The 15323-nt window shown below is 45.9% G+C and overlaps 2 protein-coding genes across 5 annotated transcripts in view; one reads left to right on the forward strand and one right to left on the reverse strand.

Moving 5' to 3' along the window:
- LOC149329286 (gamma-tubulin complex component 2-like) overlaps positions 1–2669 on the forward strand; it is a 46910-nt gene extending 44241 nt beyond the window's left edge. The window contains exon 23 of the mRNA XM_089560197.1: positions 683–2669. Within this exon, the coding sequence (XP_089416323.1) occupies positions 683–752 (70 nt within the window). The 3' untranslated portion in view covers positions 753–2669. The remainder of the gene's footprint in view (positions 1–682) is intronic.
- A 7452-nt stretch (positions 2670–10121) lies between these two features.
- The window catches only part of LOC149329287 (uncharacterized), an 83341-nt gene continuing 78139 nt past the window's right edge, over positions 10122–15323 (reverse strand). For all 4 annotated transcript variants that reach the window (XM_089561886.1, XM_089561884.1, XM_089561883.1 and 1 more), the window contains 2 exons: positions 13004–13057; positions 10122–11088 (listed from right to left, as the gene is read on the reverse strand). In XM_089561886.1, coding sequence (XP_089418012.1) covers positions 10283–11088; positions 13004–13057 — 860 coding nt within the window. In that variant the 3' untranslated portion in view covers positions 10122–10282. The remainder of the gene's footprint in view (positions 11089–13003; positions 13058–15323) is intronic.

Consider the following 15323-nt stretch of genomic DNA (forward strand, 5'->3'; position numbering starts at 1 on the left):
ATAACATGAGTTTCTTTTATGCCCTCATTCTTCAGCTCACTTCATGCGTAGTGTGTTAGACGCTCTGTCTGCTATTACTCTCTGGCTCGGAGGCCTTTGTCAATTTTTTTTAATGCAGCATATACTTGTACGTACCTAGTGTGCTTATCTTTTGGCGAAGGGGGGAGGGGGGGTTGGCAGTTTTGTTAAGAACAACAAATTTTCATTGTGCCTTAAAGTTCGTCTTAAAGAGAGTCTGTTAATTGCTTCGTAATAAAAATTTGCGCCATAAAAGATGGGACTAGTGCAAAAGATATTGGTTTCTTCTCTGGCTGCCAAATGCCGTGAATATCTGAGTGGCTGAAGCCTGTTTATAAAATTGATGTGCAGCTCTTGTAGGCCGAACTTCTTCCCTCTTGCATCTTGTCTTTGCTGCATGTAAGAAGCTAACTTATTTAGCCTTAATTTGACATAGCGGCTAGCGCACATGGAAAAAATACAGACTGGACAAACGCTCCTTCCTTGTGAGTCTCCGTTGTGCGCTAGCCGCTATGTCGAATTATAGCAACCAACTAGCCCAATTAAGAGCCTTGGTGTTTAGCCTTAATTTACACGAAATAATTTACATGAAATGTGGCATGTCTTTTAGAGAGTCCCCCACAAAAAACCCCTCGCCAATTCAGTTCCGGTGTGTCATGCGCAGGATCGACTTCAACCGTTTCTTCTCGAGTGTGCCAGAGCAGCAGCCAGCAGCAGCAGCAGCAGCAACGTAGAAGCAGCATTGGCACGTGTCGTGGCGAAGCATCTATCCTGTCGCTTCCGCGCGCATCTGCTTCCTCGCTTCGAGCGCAAGAGCCGAGCAAATTCGTTGGCTGTGCCAAGATCATGTTTTTCTCAACGCCCGGGGCGAGAGTGTGCGTGTCAGAAGCGAGAGAACATTGGACTGGGCCGCGTACTCGACGGTTGTTACCGTTCTCGTCGCTCGGAAGTTGTTTTGAGTGCCATGTTCTCGGAGAAGGGTCACGCGGGTGCCCTGGCACGAACTGAAGTGATTCGAGCGGCTTGTCAGGTTATAGCAAGCCTTGTTTCCTTGGAGCTGCTGGTACCACAGAGCAGGGAGTTTGCTGTTTCGGCCCTGTGGGCCTGGGTACTACCCATGCATCACAGGCAATTGGCCCAATATTGGAAATGGATGCAATTACCTGTGATGCTTGGGTAAAGACCAAAGATTGTGCTTGCAAGCGGCAGTCTTGAGAGCAAACCTTTCAGGGAGCACGTTGTATTTGTGTCGCCCACGGCAGCATTCAGACCATTGTTGCCTTGTAGGGCTGTCGGCGGTTGTTCTTTTGTCTGTGTGTGTCCGTTTCTGGCAGCCAGTAGTGAAAAGAAATGACTGCATACGCGCTGCATAGAATAGACGCTAATACGTAGTACCGTGCAGCCATTGCTGTATCAAGTTGGAGTGGACTCAAGAACTGAGATTGCATTTATTTTGTGCCATCCTGCTGCACGCAAATGCGTAGTCACACTTTTTATAAGTTTTGCAGAGAGGTCACAATTCCACAGCAGAATGAAATTATGGCTGCGTGAGTGCTGACAGATTAAATTTGCTTAATGATGTGCCATTCGGTATTTGCGATGCAGGTAGCGTGCAGCTCCACTGGCCAGTCACTTAGGATTGTTGTACGTCGAATCTCGCTATATAATAAGGGCATTTGCATTTTGGTTTTCAGGTAGCAGCATTTCTAGTAGCATCACTTTTTTATTGTGATTGCGTTGCCTGTGCCGTGAAATGTCGTGTGGTTTTTGTTTAGTCGCTTGTGTTTGGTAGTCTTCTTTTAAATTAGATAAGTTGTTTTGTGTTAAGTTAGGTGTTGTCGAGGTTAGTCGGACAGTGCTATCTTTTACTTACATACGAGCGAAGCTGAAGGGGCCAAAAGAAGCTCTTACTGCATGGTTTACAAATGTGCGATCCCACTTGGCTTATATTGCAGCAACGACGATTATTCTCCCAGCGCAAGTAAGCTGCAGCTTTCTTTTACCAGAGGAGAACATGCCACATTTGCAGGGTCATTTTGAGAGCTACAATATGATGCGGAAGGGGCACATAACATGACTTAACGATGGAAGAAGTATAACGAGAATTTCCCCTGCTACTCTGGGCTCTTGTTGCCATAACAACCTAAGCACTAGCACTATGAAGAGAGAAGTTTAAGTAGACCATAAATGGAAAGGAAAGCTAGGCCTTTTTGTTTGATTTTTGTCCGTAGTCAAAGCCACTGGTTTGAAGATTCCTTCATGCAGACTGAATTCTGTTTGGAATGTTGTAGCACAGTGTGTAACGTTGGAAGGTTAACTCCTCTTTGTTGGTTTTGTGGAATCAAACTTTGAGACTGATTGTTACCCCATTGTTTGTTCATCTTATTGCCTCATGGCTTTTTTGTGTGCCATGTGGACTGGTTCCTCTCAGCCTGTGCATGCTTTCAGTAGCTGATGGGGTGTGCCTTACCGGTGGTAACACTGGTAAGCAAATGGTATACGTTTGATCTCCCGATGCTGTAACCAGGATTGTTGAAGAACAGTACCAATATAGGTGGTCTTTACTTGTACTGTGTGACACGTCAGGCTCTTTAATGCGAGCATTGTTTGAATGTACAGCTCATTATATAAAACCCTCTGCAAGCGCCTCAGTTCTGTTTTGTGGTTTTTAGCCTTTCTTGGGGTGTCTACTCGGTGGTCAAACGTCATATCATCATCAGCCTGATTACGCCCACTGCAGGACTAAGGCCTCTCCTATAACTCTCCCTTTAACTGCAGGTCCTTAAGGTTTTATGGTTTATAAACCATAAAACCAGTTATCTTGCCAGTTATCTGTGGTTATCTTGCCTTCAGAGATGAGCTATGAGATGTCTCTTGAATGTATGAGCATGATCCTGTGGATGGCTCATGCGGGGCATTCGCCTGTGTAGCATGTGATCTGGACACAAAAAAACTTCTGCAGAAGTTGAAGTGGCAGTTTGGTGTATGCGAATCACGCCCTGCCTCTGCCACCTGACACTCCACTGTTGCACTATAGCTGCTGCCCATGGATTGAGTTATGTACCAATTTTGAACCCAGTCTTACAGAGGGAGCTGTTAGTGCCTCAACTCTCTAAATTTTTGTCTCGCCTGTAGAAGGGCTGTGAAAATTTAAGAGTGTGAAGGAAAGTGCAGAACGTGCAGTTCTACTGCTGCAGTTTAGCAGGGGAGTGCTAAGAGAAACTCCCTTCACAATCCGCATTTTTCACGAGATGTGGCGCCCTCTGGGGAGTGGTGGAAATTTTTCTGCTACTGGTTAAAAACAAACACATGTGGGAGAGACAGGCACGATCTGGTTCCACGAAGAGCAAGCTGAGCCTGCGAAGTGGCGTATGCTTGACAGCTGTCGCCATCTTTCGCATGCGCCTCTCAGTAACATGAATGGCGCATACGCAGTAGGAGCTGGCGCTTTCATTTTCAACCAGTGGAGGTGGAGAAGTGCGCATGCGCGAGCGGCCTTGTGAAGAAGGCTGATTACGACACTCAGTAATGCTATGTTATGTCGGAGTTTTTGTGGTCGATTTCTGCAATTGAAGTCGTGTATTGTTAGTGCGTTAGCATTAGTACCCTCATGAAGAGAAATCCCCCTCTCCACTTTGAAAAGAAGAGAGAGGAAAAACGGAGAAAATGAGAAGTGGCAGGTGGGGAAGAGTGGGTACATCGCTTGCCGGATTGGATCAAGAGGGGCTGGATGGGCGAGGCGCTGCCGTGATAAAGGTGAGCGCGCGCCCCTCGATCATCTGCGAGTGGTCACGTGATCTGGCTACAGCGCCACCGTGCAACCGTCTAAGGCGTCATTAGTAGCTGTGCTGCATACCTTGCGTGACGGTCACCATCCGTAAAGCGCATTTCAGCGTAAAGCGGTCCTGAATGCTATCGCCTACGTCGCATTGCCATACAGTCGACGGCACGTACAGCTTTGACAAAAGTAACCAGGCCACACGGTTTGCTTCTCATTCAAATAGTAGAGCCCTCACGGCTTGCCTAAAGATAAAAATGTTCTTGAAGGTGAGGACAAGGGTTCTCCTTGCCATAAAGAGATTTAGAGCTTGAAGGCTGGCATAATAGCTTCAATATACGACTGAGAAGCAAACCGTCTAACCTGGTTACTTTTGGCAGACTAGTACATCTGGTATTAGAATATGCCGGATCTTGTCACACAGCGCATTTGCGGCCGGTGTTCAGAGCACTTTCGCCCTCTGTTCCACCCGCCGCACATTTATGGCTCTGGCCTCGCGCTCACGTGCAGCGTCCTGATCACGACGCTCCCATCTCGGATCCGCCTCCTCTTCAATCTGGCCATGATGAAGCTCCCTACCCTGCTGGGTGAGGTCCCGGGTGTGCAGCATGCCCTGTACACGGACGACGTCACCCTCTGAGCAACACACGGTTCTGTCGCCTCTACACCAACACGGTACAATTCGATCGGCCTTTTCGGGTGAGTGTCCACACTGTGGGGAAGTGTTTGCGGACACGTATCACATGGTGTGGGCATGCCCTGCCAATCCTGCTTTCCCACCCCACCCGAGAGGACTGGGAGGCTGCCCTGCTCGGCTGCTCAACTCTCCAGGACCAACGAGCCCTGGTGACAAGAACTCAGGCCGCCGCGGAGGCCACGGGGGTCCCGGACTAGGGATCCCTCCTAGTGATTGTGAGGGCCAGGCCCTTCAGGCACGGTCCAAGCAATACCTCTCTTGTACGTAGTATAAATAAATGTTTTACACCACCACCACCCATCTCGGCTGCTCCCATGCGTCTCGGTGCCCGTGTGCTGTGCGATCGAAATTATTCCGGAGCCCTACACTGACATTCGCTCGCGTCGCAACGGTTAGTTCGGGACTACGTGGACATTGTCGGTCTCCACCGTGGGCGATGGTTCACCGCGGCAGTGGTCCACAACATCAACACAGTGGCAGGACTCGCGTTCCGCGCCTACAGCACTAGGAAATGGCGATTGCGCTCGCCCTCTCCCTCCCACTAGTGAAACACATGATTACCGAGTCGAAGGGGGCCTGGCGGAATTATTAGCTTGGTTGGATACGTCCTCTCGCCTGACGCATCCTAACAAATTGCTGTCGGTGCAGTGACCCTCCAAATTGCAACCTCATGTGGGCTCCTGGCTACCAGTGACTCCAGGGCAATGAATTAGTCTATCATGTTTCTGCAAAGGCACCCTTCAAAAACCACAGTTCACGGCTTTCAAGTGATAATGACGGTTGGCTGACGCAAAAGGAACCACCCTTGGCAATATTATCACTTACCACTTGAAAGCCGTGAATTGGGGTTTTTGGAGGGTGCCTTTGCGGAAACATGGGTTTTAATTTGTGTTGATAAGGTAGGTTCTCTTATTGGGAAAGCAATACTGCTAACACTTTTCTGCCGTCGGTGGAGGTCGTTCCTTCGCTACGGTGCACGACCACGCGACAGCGTGACGCCACGACCAGAGGAGAGCAGGGGCCCCAGCTCGTCTCTTTGGCCGCAGTCGTTCCTTCGCTCGGCGCGGCGGCACCCACGTGACGGTCTCCTCGGCCCGCCGCGTGAGGGCGGTCGCTAGGAAAGGATAAACGGGGCGCCGCAGGCGCGCCGAACTCGTCTTATGGATGGAGGCTTATTAATCTAATTAATTAAGAGAGCTGGGGGTCTAACTAGTCTCATTGGAGGAGGCTCATTAATGTAATATAAGTTAATCGATGAAACTAATGATTAATTAATTAAAATTATTTTAAATCAACAATAATTAATTAATTTAATTAGCTAAATTAATTTATTTAACTTAATGCTGAAGAAGAATCTGTGAGTAGTGCAGAGCGATATAATCACAAGAGAAGAAAACGCCGGAACAGAAATTAAGAAGAGCGGCTAAAAGAAGAGTGCAGTATACAGCCAAGAAGAAAGAGCAGAGCATTGTGGTGATTCGAGACGGTGACATCGTGGCTCAGCGACGTGCAGAACAAGAGATAAGAGTTGGCGAGTTCGAGTCTGCTACGCGTGAATTCGAGAAACGAAACTACCAGCAGAACCAAGCGCAGCCAGGTGTTGCTTTCGCAATCAGCCAGGCTTAACCAAGCTAAGCCTTCAGCCAATCTTTTAATTACGTCTCGGCAGGAGGAGTTAAAATGGATAAAAGAATGTAATAAAATTCACTACAAGCGTTGACTTTTCTTCATTTTGTGCTTGTCTTCTGTGCTGTTGTATAATGAATCGTAACCAACTTGCCCAGCTTTCTGTCCTCAGCACGCAATTGCCATGGTGATGTCAGAGGCCGATAGCAAAAATCGGGAGGACGCTTGAGCGTCGTCTTAAGACAAGACGCGAGAGCGCCTTCTCCTCCTTTTTCCTCTTCTCATTCCTTTTCTTTCTCACCTAAACTCAAGCTGGAGTTGTAGTTCATCGGCACATTGTTCTCGAGAAACCCGATGCCACGAACGCCAGAAGATCTTCCGCACCGTACAAACGGGCAGCAAGCCGCAACCTTTGTGGTGAATGCGCCTTGGATGTACACTGCGTTGTTCGCCGCTCACCGCGTGATTCCTGCGTCCCCGCACGGCCCCACTGCGCCCGAACGAGACGAGCGGCAGGCGCAAAAGCCCCTTCAGGAAGCGCTGCCGTTGCGCACTCTCTGTTGGGGCAGTGGCGTACATTGCGATGAGGAAGAGGAGGGAGTGGTTTTAGTGGGCACCGCCTGATGGTGCTACGTGTGCACCAAGAGAAGAGGAAAAGTAGCGGAAACGTACTTTGCTACTCGCTTAACTGCAACGTCTATAATTTCCATGCTCATAATTACTAATATACACCACAAAGCACCCTTCTAAGACAACACCGTATTCACCAGACGCACCTTCGTTCAAACCATCGAGCTCGCGTGGCGGAGTGGTTCACGTGCTCGTCTCGCACTCTGGAGGCCCTGGTTCGATTCCCCAATCAGCAATTTCGTACTCTGGTTTTATTTATTAATGCTACTGGGATTTTTTGCTCACGGCCAACGCCGACGACACCGGCTTTTCTGCGACACGGGGCCCTAAATGCTATCGCGTTGAATTCCTTCTCCTGTGACTCTGCGGTATGAGAAATGTGCTGTATACGTGCGAGCACTCACTTAACATCACCTGTGATGACAAAACATTTCAAGTTTGTGGAGTGTACACTGAAAATACTCCATCACGCATTGTGCAGAGTCTGGAGCAATTCCTCTTTTGTCCATATAAATTTAAAACAACTGCTGGAATCCCCGTAAGTGCGAAGCATGAAATTAATGCCCCGGCTTGCTAGCCCTTTCTTTCATCATGCAATCATAAGCTAGAAGAGAAAAGCACGTGAACTGCTTTTTCTGCAATTACACAGAGAGCATTGTATGAACAAAAATGGGCTTGCAGTCGTTATGTGCTCCGTAATCATTTTTTGAGTGCACAAGGTACCGTCTTATAATCATAAGATTACAGTCCCTGAGTATGCAAGAGAAGCCGCACTGCAGGGCTCAGAAGCAGACCCCTTGGGCTTTATACTTTTGACAGAGACTGTACACATCCTCCGAGTACATAGCTTAGCCCTTATGTACCGAAACTTCAGAAATATGAAAAAGATTGAAATAATTTTTGATATAAAATGTTTATTGCACTTCAGAATTCAGAATCATTCTTTCATTGGCGGCAATAATTTTCTCAACACCAAACTTTAAGTGGCCCTACAGTGCAGGATACAAGGAAAATCTGCTACTTGTTAAGTGTGCTAAACATTTAAGCATTTGACAACTATAAAATCACATTTCTCATTATGTGCAATGGTTTCCTTATGACAACGCAAAAATATTGTGTGAGTGTGTGCGTGAGTGTGTTATGTGCTTGCAGAATTACAATGTAGTCAGTGGTGCCGAATTTCAAAACTGGCCTCCAGAGAAGACAGTGCGATCTTTCAGAATGCATACAACACACAAAACTCAAAGAATGCAAATGCGATCCTTGCATAGGAAACGTTAAACCCTCTTAAACCTACATTGGCAGGTGCAAGGTTTTACAGAATAAACTTTGAGTTTGTGTGCAAAAAAAAAGCGCTGTTCTACTAATAAGATGCGAGGCGTATATGGGTTAACTGTGCTTGAGCTTTAAAGAATGCGAGTGCAAGACCTGGAAAGTACTTCCCATTGTGCAACTATGAAAAGCGGGCGCATTTAATTTGAATTCTCCGAAAAGGTTGTTCAATGTTTCTTATCAGAATGGATGTATGTAACGGCATGTAAATGCACAGGGGCTGAGAAAAAGAGAGGTTTAAAGTCTTCTCCAAAGCAACCGACAAAACTACCACCCATTGTTGTGCCACAGGAAATGCAATGCCATTAGAAAGGATACACTTGCTGTGGGAAACAGAACCAAATGCTGAAACAAGTGACGATAAAAATTCTTTCCTGGATGCAAGGCACAATGATGTTTGTGAACGCTCAAAGCTTAATGCTAAAAAAAGGAAACATCAGCTATTTGAACAAAAAGGCTAACCAAACAACTGTGCTGTTTATGAATTTAATGCACAAAACATCAAGTAACTTTTACAAACAGCCACAATGTATTCAACATATTGTAATGGCAAATGTAATAAAACACTCACGTGCAATTTCACACAACAAACCTAAATTACGAACTTTAGAATACACTATAAAATAACAATGTTTTTCATAGGCACCAATCAAACCACCTTTTGTTTCAGCAGCCACGACTCTTGTAACAAGTTATCATGAACACCTTACAATCAGCCAGAATGTATTCAACAATGCGTAATGGAAACTTGAATAAAATACTTATGTGCACTAAGGAACTTCACAAAAATGACACAAATTACGAGCGTTACAATACACTACAAAATAGCAATGTTTTTCATAGGCACCAATCACAGAATTTTTTGTTTTTGCAGCCAAAACCTCTTCAGCTTGTTATCATGAACACCTTATGTAAAAAATAAGGCTTTTTCAAGTAACACTAATACAACAAAGAAGCTAGCACAAAATGAAATGGTCACAAACACCTGATATTCTGACAACCACAATAGATAAAAATGGTGAGAACATAATGCTCCACAAATATTATGCCATTTATATCCAGCAGAGATAGAGGTCTCAGAAATGGTGATGTAGATGTTCGTAAACTCTTTGGCTTTCATACCGAAGTACAGAGAACTGTTATAAAACCTGCAGACTAACACAAGACACATTAATATGAGGTCAGACACCTGCCTTTCCCCGCTCATTCCTGCCATTTGTGATGCTGGAATAAACACGCAAAGATTAGCACAAGAGCAGGTTTTGCTGTGTTGTCATACAAACAGAAATAGGTTCAATGATATTAATAAGTGAATTTACAGTGAACATTACAAAAATACACCCATTCAGACTGCATGAGTAAAAAGAATAGTTGTGCACGTTTTACCCCCCTTCCCGCCCCACTTCTTTTCACTGAGGCAGGCAGACAAATGGCACCAGCAATAGAGATTTAGCGTAGATGTAGACTGATTTACTGTACACCGGCTTCATACGGGCAGTGACACCGCCTGACTGCACCCATGCCACTGCGCGTGCGTAGTCAGTCTGCGGTAAACCGGTATACGGCTATGCTATTATGTCTCCCGTATGCTAAATCTCTCTCTAATATTGGGTACAAAGTTTTTGAAAGTGTCTCTCCAACAAGAAGTGATGCCAGCCACGTATGACTGTGATTTCATTTCCATTCATGCGAGTTTACAAGCATAGCAGGCTTACTCTCCGTGTTCAGGAAATACTTAGAGCGAGTGTGTGTCTAGTCTAAGGGAACAACAAATGTTTTTCCTGAGAACTCCGTAAAAGTGAACAAAACTGACAAATGTAAATAAAGATGAAGGTTAGCTACCAGCACCTTTCATAGGTTGTAGGTACGAATTGCGCACAAAAGACACACACAGGAAGAAACACGAGGGAGACTGAAAGAGCGCAAACTATCAACTGGTGTTTGTAGGCACGTGTGCACGCTGCCTATAAGCGGCACTCAATCGAATAAACACCAGTTGACAGTTTGCGCTCTTTCAGTCTCCCTCGTGTTTCTTCCTGTGTGTGTCTTTTGTGAGCAATTCGTACCTACAACAGTGTGCACCAACTCGCCCAACAAGTTTTTCTTAACTACCTTTCATAGGGCATTCAGCAAGAATCTCGTTAGCATGCATATAAAAAGGTAGCTAGAAAAACATTGACTAAGGGGATCAGCAACCGCTGCTATTCTTTGTGAATCGCCTTTTTGTGCAGTTTCAAATTTTGCCCCCGAGTGAATGTCTTCTGGCACAAGTCGCACTGGAAGGGCTTTTCGCCCTTATGGGATCTAACATGACTCATAAGACTTGAATGTGCTACAAAGGCCATTGGGCACAGCTGGCATTGATACGGCTTTTCACCCGTGTGGGTACGGATGTGTGCCACCAGGTTACCCTTCAATGTAAAGCTGCCACCACAGTGATCACAACGGTAAGGACGTTCCCCAGTGTGAGTGCGCTGGTGTGCCTCTAGATGGGCCTTTTGTGCAAAGCTGCTACCACACTGGTCACAACGGTAAGGTCGCTCACCTGTGTGAGTGCGCTCATGTCTCTTTAGGGTGACAGCTTGTGCAAAGCTGTCACCACAATAGCGACAACGGTAAGGACGCTCGCCTGTGTGGGTGCGACGGTGTGCCTCTAGATTGGACTTTTGAGCAAAGCTGCTACCACACTGGTCACAACGGTAAGGTCGCTCGTTTGTATGAGTGCGCTGGTGTATGTTTAGGTAGTCCTTTTGTGCAAAGCTCTTTCCACAGTCGTTACAATGGTATGGACGCTCGCCGCTATGCACTCTGAAGTGTGAGACTAGCTTGGATCTTTTTTTGAATCCCTTGTTGCAGTGGGTGCATTTGTGCAGCTTATTTCCTGTGGGTTTACCCCGGTGGTTACCCATGCCAGGAGTAGACTCCTTGCAGTGGCTCACAGGGTGCCTTTCACTTGTTGAATCTTCCACAGAAGGTGCGCCATGGTCACTCTGTGTGATGACTGAACCTGTGTTATAAAGGCATAATACTTTCAATCAAATGCAGGAACGAACATTGCACAGCTCACCTGGAGCTATGGAAATAAAGATCAATGTGGAGGACATATTCGTCATCAGCTGCGGATGTTTATGAAAAGTTTTAATCAATAGGGCGACCTTAAGGAGAATTCAGGCCTGAAGAAAGATATCCCTAGAATGAATTTTGCAAGCAGCTGAAAACGTTCCAGCTGCAAAAAATGTCCTTTCCAACAAAATAGGGTAGCCTTTGAAATACATCCAAAGCACTTGCATTACTGACATCATGACAGGCGCTCTCCTAAGCCCACCTAAGTGGCCTTAATAACAAAACAAACGGCAGTTAGCTGTTATGCTGCGCCTTCGTTGTGTGGGAAAACCGGCATGGCTGCAGCGAAATGCCAATGAGTCCTGATATAGGATTTCGAACATATTGTTCTTATTTAGTATTTCAAGGTGAGACGTGTAATGTGCCAATTTGTGGGCACTTTCTAAGTGCTGGCGGACTACTCTAAGGAAGTGCTGCTGGACTACTCTAAGGGATTAAATGGCTGCGCAAGAGGAAAAGAGCCTGGCATTGCTTAGTGGGGGATTGTGTCGTGCTTAATGACTGAGCGGTTGGGTTTTCGGCGCAGTTGTAACGCTAGCGGAGAACGAGTCACTTCGAAGTCACTTTGCAGTGTCCTTTGTGAACCTGGACGTGCGAAGGAAGCCTTCTGGGTGCGCTGGCCTCAAGAAACGCCGAAAGACAACTGACTCCGGTTAACAGCATCCTCGGGCGACATCCCTCCGAACAGCGAATGCAGTCCCCTGTCCATTGGGATCTCCTTCTCCCGGCGGGGCAGTCTGTTATGCTTCGCCTTCGTCGTGTGGGAAAACCGGTGCGGCTGCAGCGGAATGCTGATGCCGAAGGGCACACAGCAAGTGCCGAAGTGCACACGGGGTCAACTCCCGGATTACCCACGGAAGCGACGGAAGAAATCCATGCCAAAAGTAGCCAGTGCTGCTCTGCAGTGCACCTTCATCTACAGAACGAAGTTAGCTGCCAAGACCGGCAATACTTGACGCTCCCGAGGGGCCAGGGGGTAGCTGGGTCCAGTCATCAACTTTTACAGCGGCATCCGTCTTCCAAGAAGAAGCTGACAGCGAGAGCTTTCCCTACCCCGCGTGGACTTGCACGTACTCTGGGCCCTGCACGTGCGGCTACATGTAAAGCGCGGGAACGCTGCTTGCCGACATTCTGGCACCCGCACGACGTAGAGGGCACTTTCTCTGAATTTGAACACGTGACAGGGGCGTGTTCCCTAATGAGAGAGTGTGTAATGAGCGCCACAGTGAACTTTACAGGACACACCTTCCTCGGCGGGCCCAGCCTCCATCTAGGAATTTCAGGGAAAGAAAACCCTATAAAACTTGACCCGAATATGGCCGTGTAGCTCCTTGTCATCGAGACTCTTTTACTGAGACACTCTCAGTTGCTGTTTGTACAAAATGTAATTTACTTGTATAAAGTTCTCCCTGTCTTTCTCGCATCATCTCCGACTTCCCTCATCCCCTCTCCAGCCCGACCACGCTACCTGAGTTGCAACATTGTCTTTAGAACACAGCACACTGCCACTTTTGTTTTCTTTTCTCCTTAGACAGGGTATAAGAGGAAGCAAAAGGCTAAAAACCTGATGAGGCCTTGGACCCCTGCACAAGTCCTTGCATCAATGCATAGAACTCACAGGGATGACAGCTTTGGTCAATAGTTCACAAATTACGGAAAACAATTTTCCATAATATTAAGGGCAAATATCATCATAATTCACCACAGTTCTATGAAGTGAAGTTTCAGTATTCTTCATACTGCTCTTTGAAAGACAACCTTCAGGAACGCATTACTGGAGAAAAAGCGAAGATTCTAACCTGATGAGTTTTGTCCAGAAAATCCATCGTATTTGCGGCCTCTGGTGGTCAAGCCTGCAAGTGAAAGACAGGTTACATCCATAAGACACAGGATTACTTGTGCAACAACTCACATGGTGCTATGTGGATGAGACGGTGAAAATGGAATACAATCTCATACAACAGTTGTGTCAGGTTGTGTAAACTCAACAGGTGAGGCTTCAAAACAATCTAGTTCCAACGCAAACATTTCAAACTTTCAATTCTGCACGCAGATGACAACTATAATTATGCTCATAAAAAAATCACAGTTACTTACAAAAATCAGAAACCTGTTGCAAGCAAACCAACAGTCACTTCATAGACCTGTTCACTCACACAGTAACTGGTTTCATGGGAAGGACTGTACATGTCTGCCTACGCAGGCTTAAGAGCTAATGAGTGTCAGTTATGCTTACATACAAAACACAGAGGTACAGGATTCCTTTTTTTTGTAGACCTCTTACACCCTTTGTACCGCACGCAGGAGAAAAAGTTAAAGAGCTTGACGACTGGTAAAAAATTGTCAGGAGGCTTGCTTGCAGCCAAGACTACAGCTGCCCAAAAGTGTGGCCAACATGTCCAACAGGGTGTTTCCCCTGCAGCAGCTCCAAGAGTGCCATCAACCAAATGAGTAGAAGCACATCTGAAACAGCACACTACTGTGTGTTAAGTGCAGTTAGAGCATAACATATTTACTCGTGCAAGGCCCACAACTAAAATGTGGGATGAAAAATTGTAATGAGAGTGAAAGCTGATGACAACAATAAGTGAGATGTTGAAAGCGCAGCTTTGGCTAAAGAGGGCCATGGCTCAAGGCACTTTCTTCGACACAGGTTGGGGTTAAAGACCCACTTCCAAGCAGTGCACCCAGCAAAAGCCAGGGGGAAAAACCTGCCTATTGCATCACTGGTGGGTACCCAGTGCTAGTACAGAGATTCCAACACTGCACACCCTACATGCGTGGTGCACGCTCCAATGACTATGCCACTGATGCGGGAAAAGTGAATGCAGCAAGAAATAAAGAATAAAAGTATAACTGGTCATCACTTATCGGAATCGCAGAATCACAGCAACAGTAAATTAGTTTTACAGGCATTTTGTGAGGCATGAAGACCTGCCACGTGTCAGGAACTCACTCCGGCAAAGCCAGAAAAGAAAAGAAACAGTGCGGTTCTTAGGAGCAAGTCTGGTAAAGCTTGCACTGCCTTGGGCAACACGGTAAAGAGCACTACGTCAATAGGTCAGCACAGCACAGGGTAAACAGGGTCAACAGAGCACAGAGCTATACAGAAACACTGGGCAGGCAAAGTTTTTCAAACGGCTTCACATCATAACAAAAGAATTTCCTCCTCAAAGATAATTCAAGGCACAGCAATCATCATGTCGAATGTTACTTCCGCTGTCGAATGTTACTTCCTGTAAAAGCTAGGCTTCAAGTATATTACGGTTTATTTTTCTCTCAAATAAACTATTGCAATCTAGTTTGGGCTACCACAACACAAACCAACATAAACAAAATCAGTATCCTTCAAAAGAAAATTATGCGCCACATCGCAAATATTGATCCTGGCTTGACCACCGCCGATAGTTTTCCTGACTACAATATTATCCGAATTCATCACTTTTATGAGTATCGCATCTTGAAGTCATTTCTCTTTTCCACAAAAGAGTTCCAATCTTTTTTTAAACGTGTATCTTCATTGACACGCCACGAACACAATGTTGCTACCCGTAACACCGATCCTTGGCTCGTTCCTCATTTTCGCACCAATTATAAATTGCAGTCCATAAAGCACAATCTACCTGTTATATTAAATCGCCATAAAGATATGAATAACCTTTCGCGTAAAAAATTACACGAATACTTTAGTAAATTGTAATTGCCTTCTTCCTCGCATTTTGTAGTTATATAACTCTGTATAAGTGTCCTCTTTTGTGTGCTTTGTATATATGTATGTACTTTTTATATGCGTATACTCTGTTTAACTTTTGTATTGTATAGTATTTCTCCGTATGTACTGCCTGTCGCTGCTCTGTAAACGTCTCCGGGACTCAGTCAAGGCCCAGTCGGTCCTTTTAGCCCGGAGAACGTTCCAGTGTATAACTGGAGAATAAAATTGAATTGAATTGAATTGAATTGAAGTCCACACTTGATGAATTGCAAATGTGCATAACAGCATTAAGCATTAGAAAACTAAAAAGAACATTGTCACCCCATACAGCCAAATGTTGCCTGCTCTTAAAAGAGCCTCAACACAAAATGGAAGACGTCGGAATGCAGGCTAAATGCACACAGCAA

Source organism: Amblyomma mixtum, chromosome 9 (assembly GCF_055824585.1).
Source record: "Amblyomma mixtum isolate Tamu chromosome 9, ASM5582458v1, whole genome shotgun sequence".
NCBI lineage: Eukaryota > Metazoa > Arthropoda > Arachnida > Ixodida > Ixodidae > Amblyomma > Amblyomma mixtum.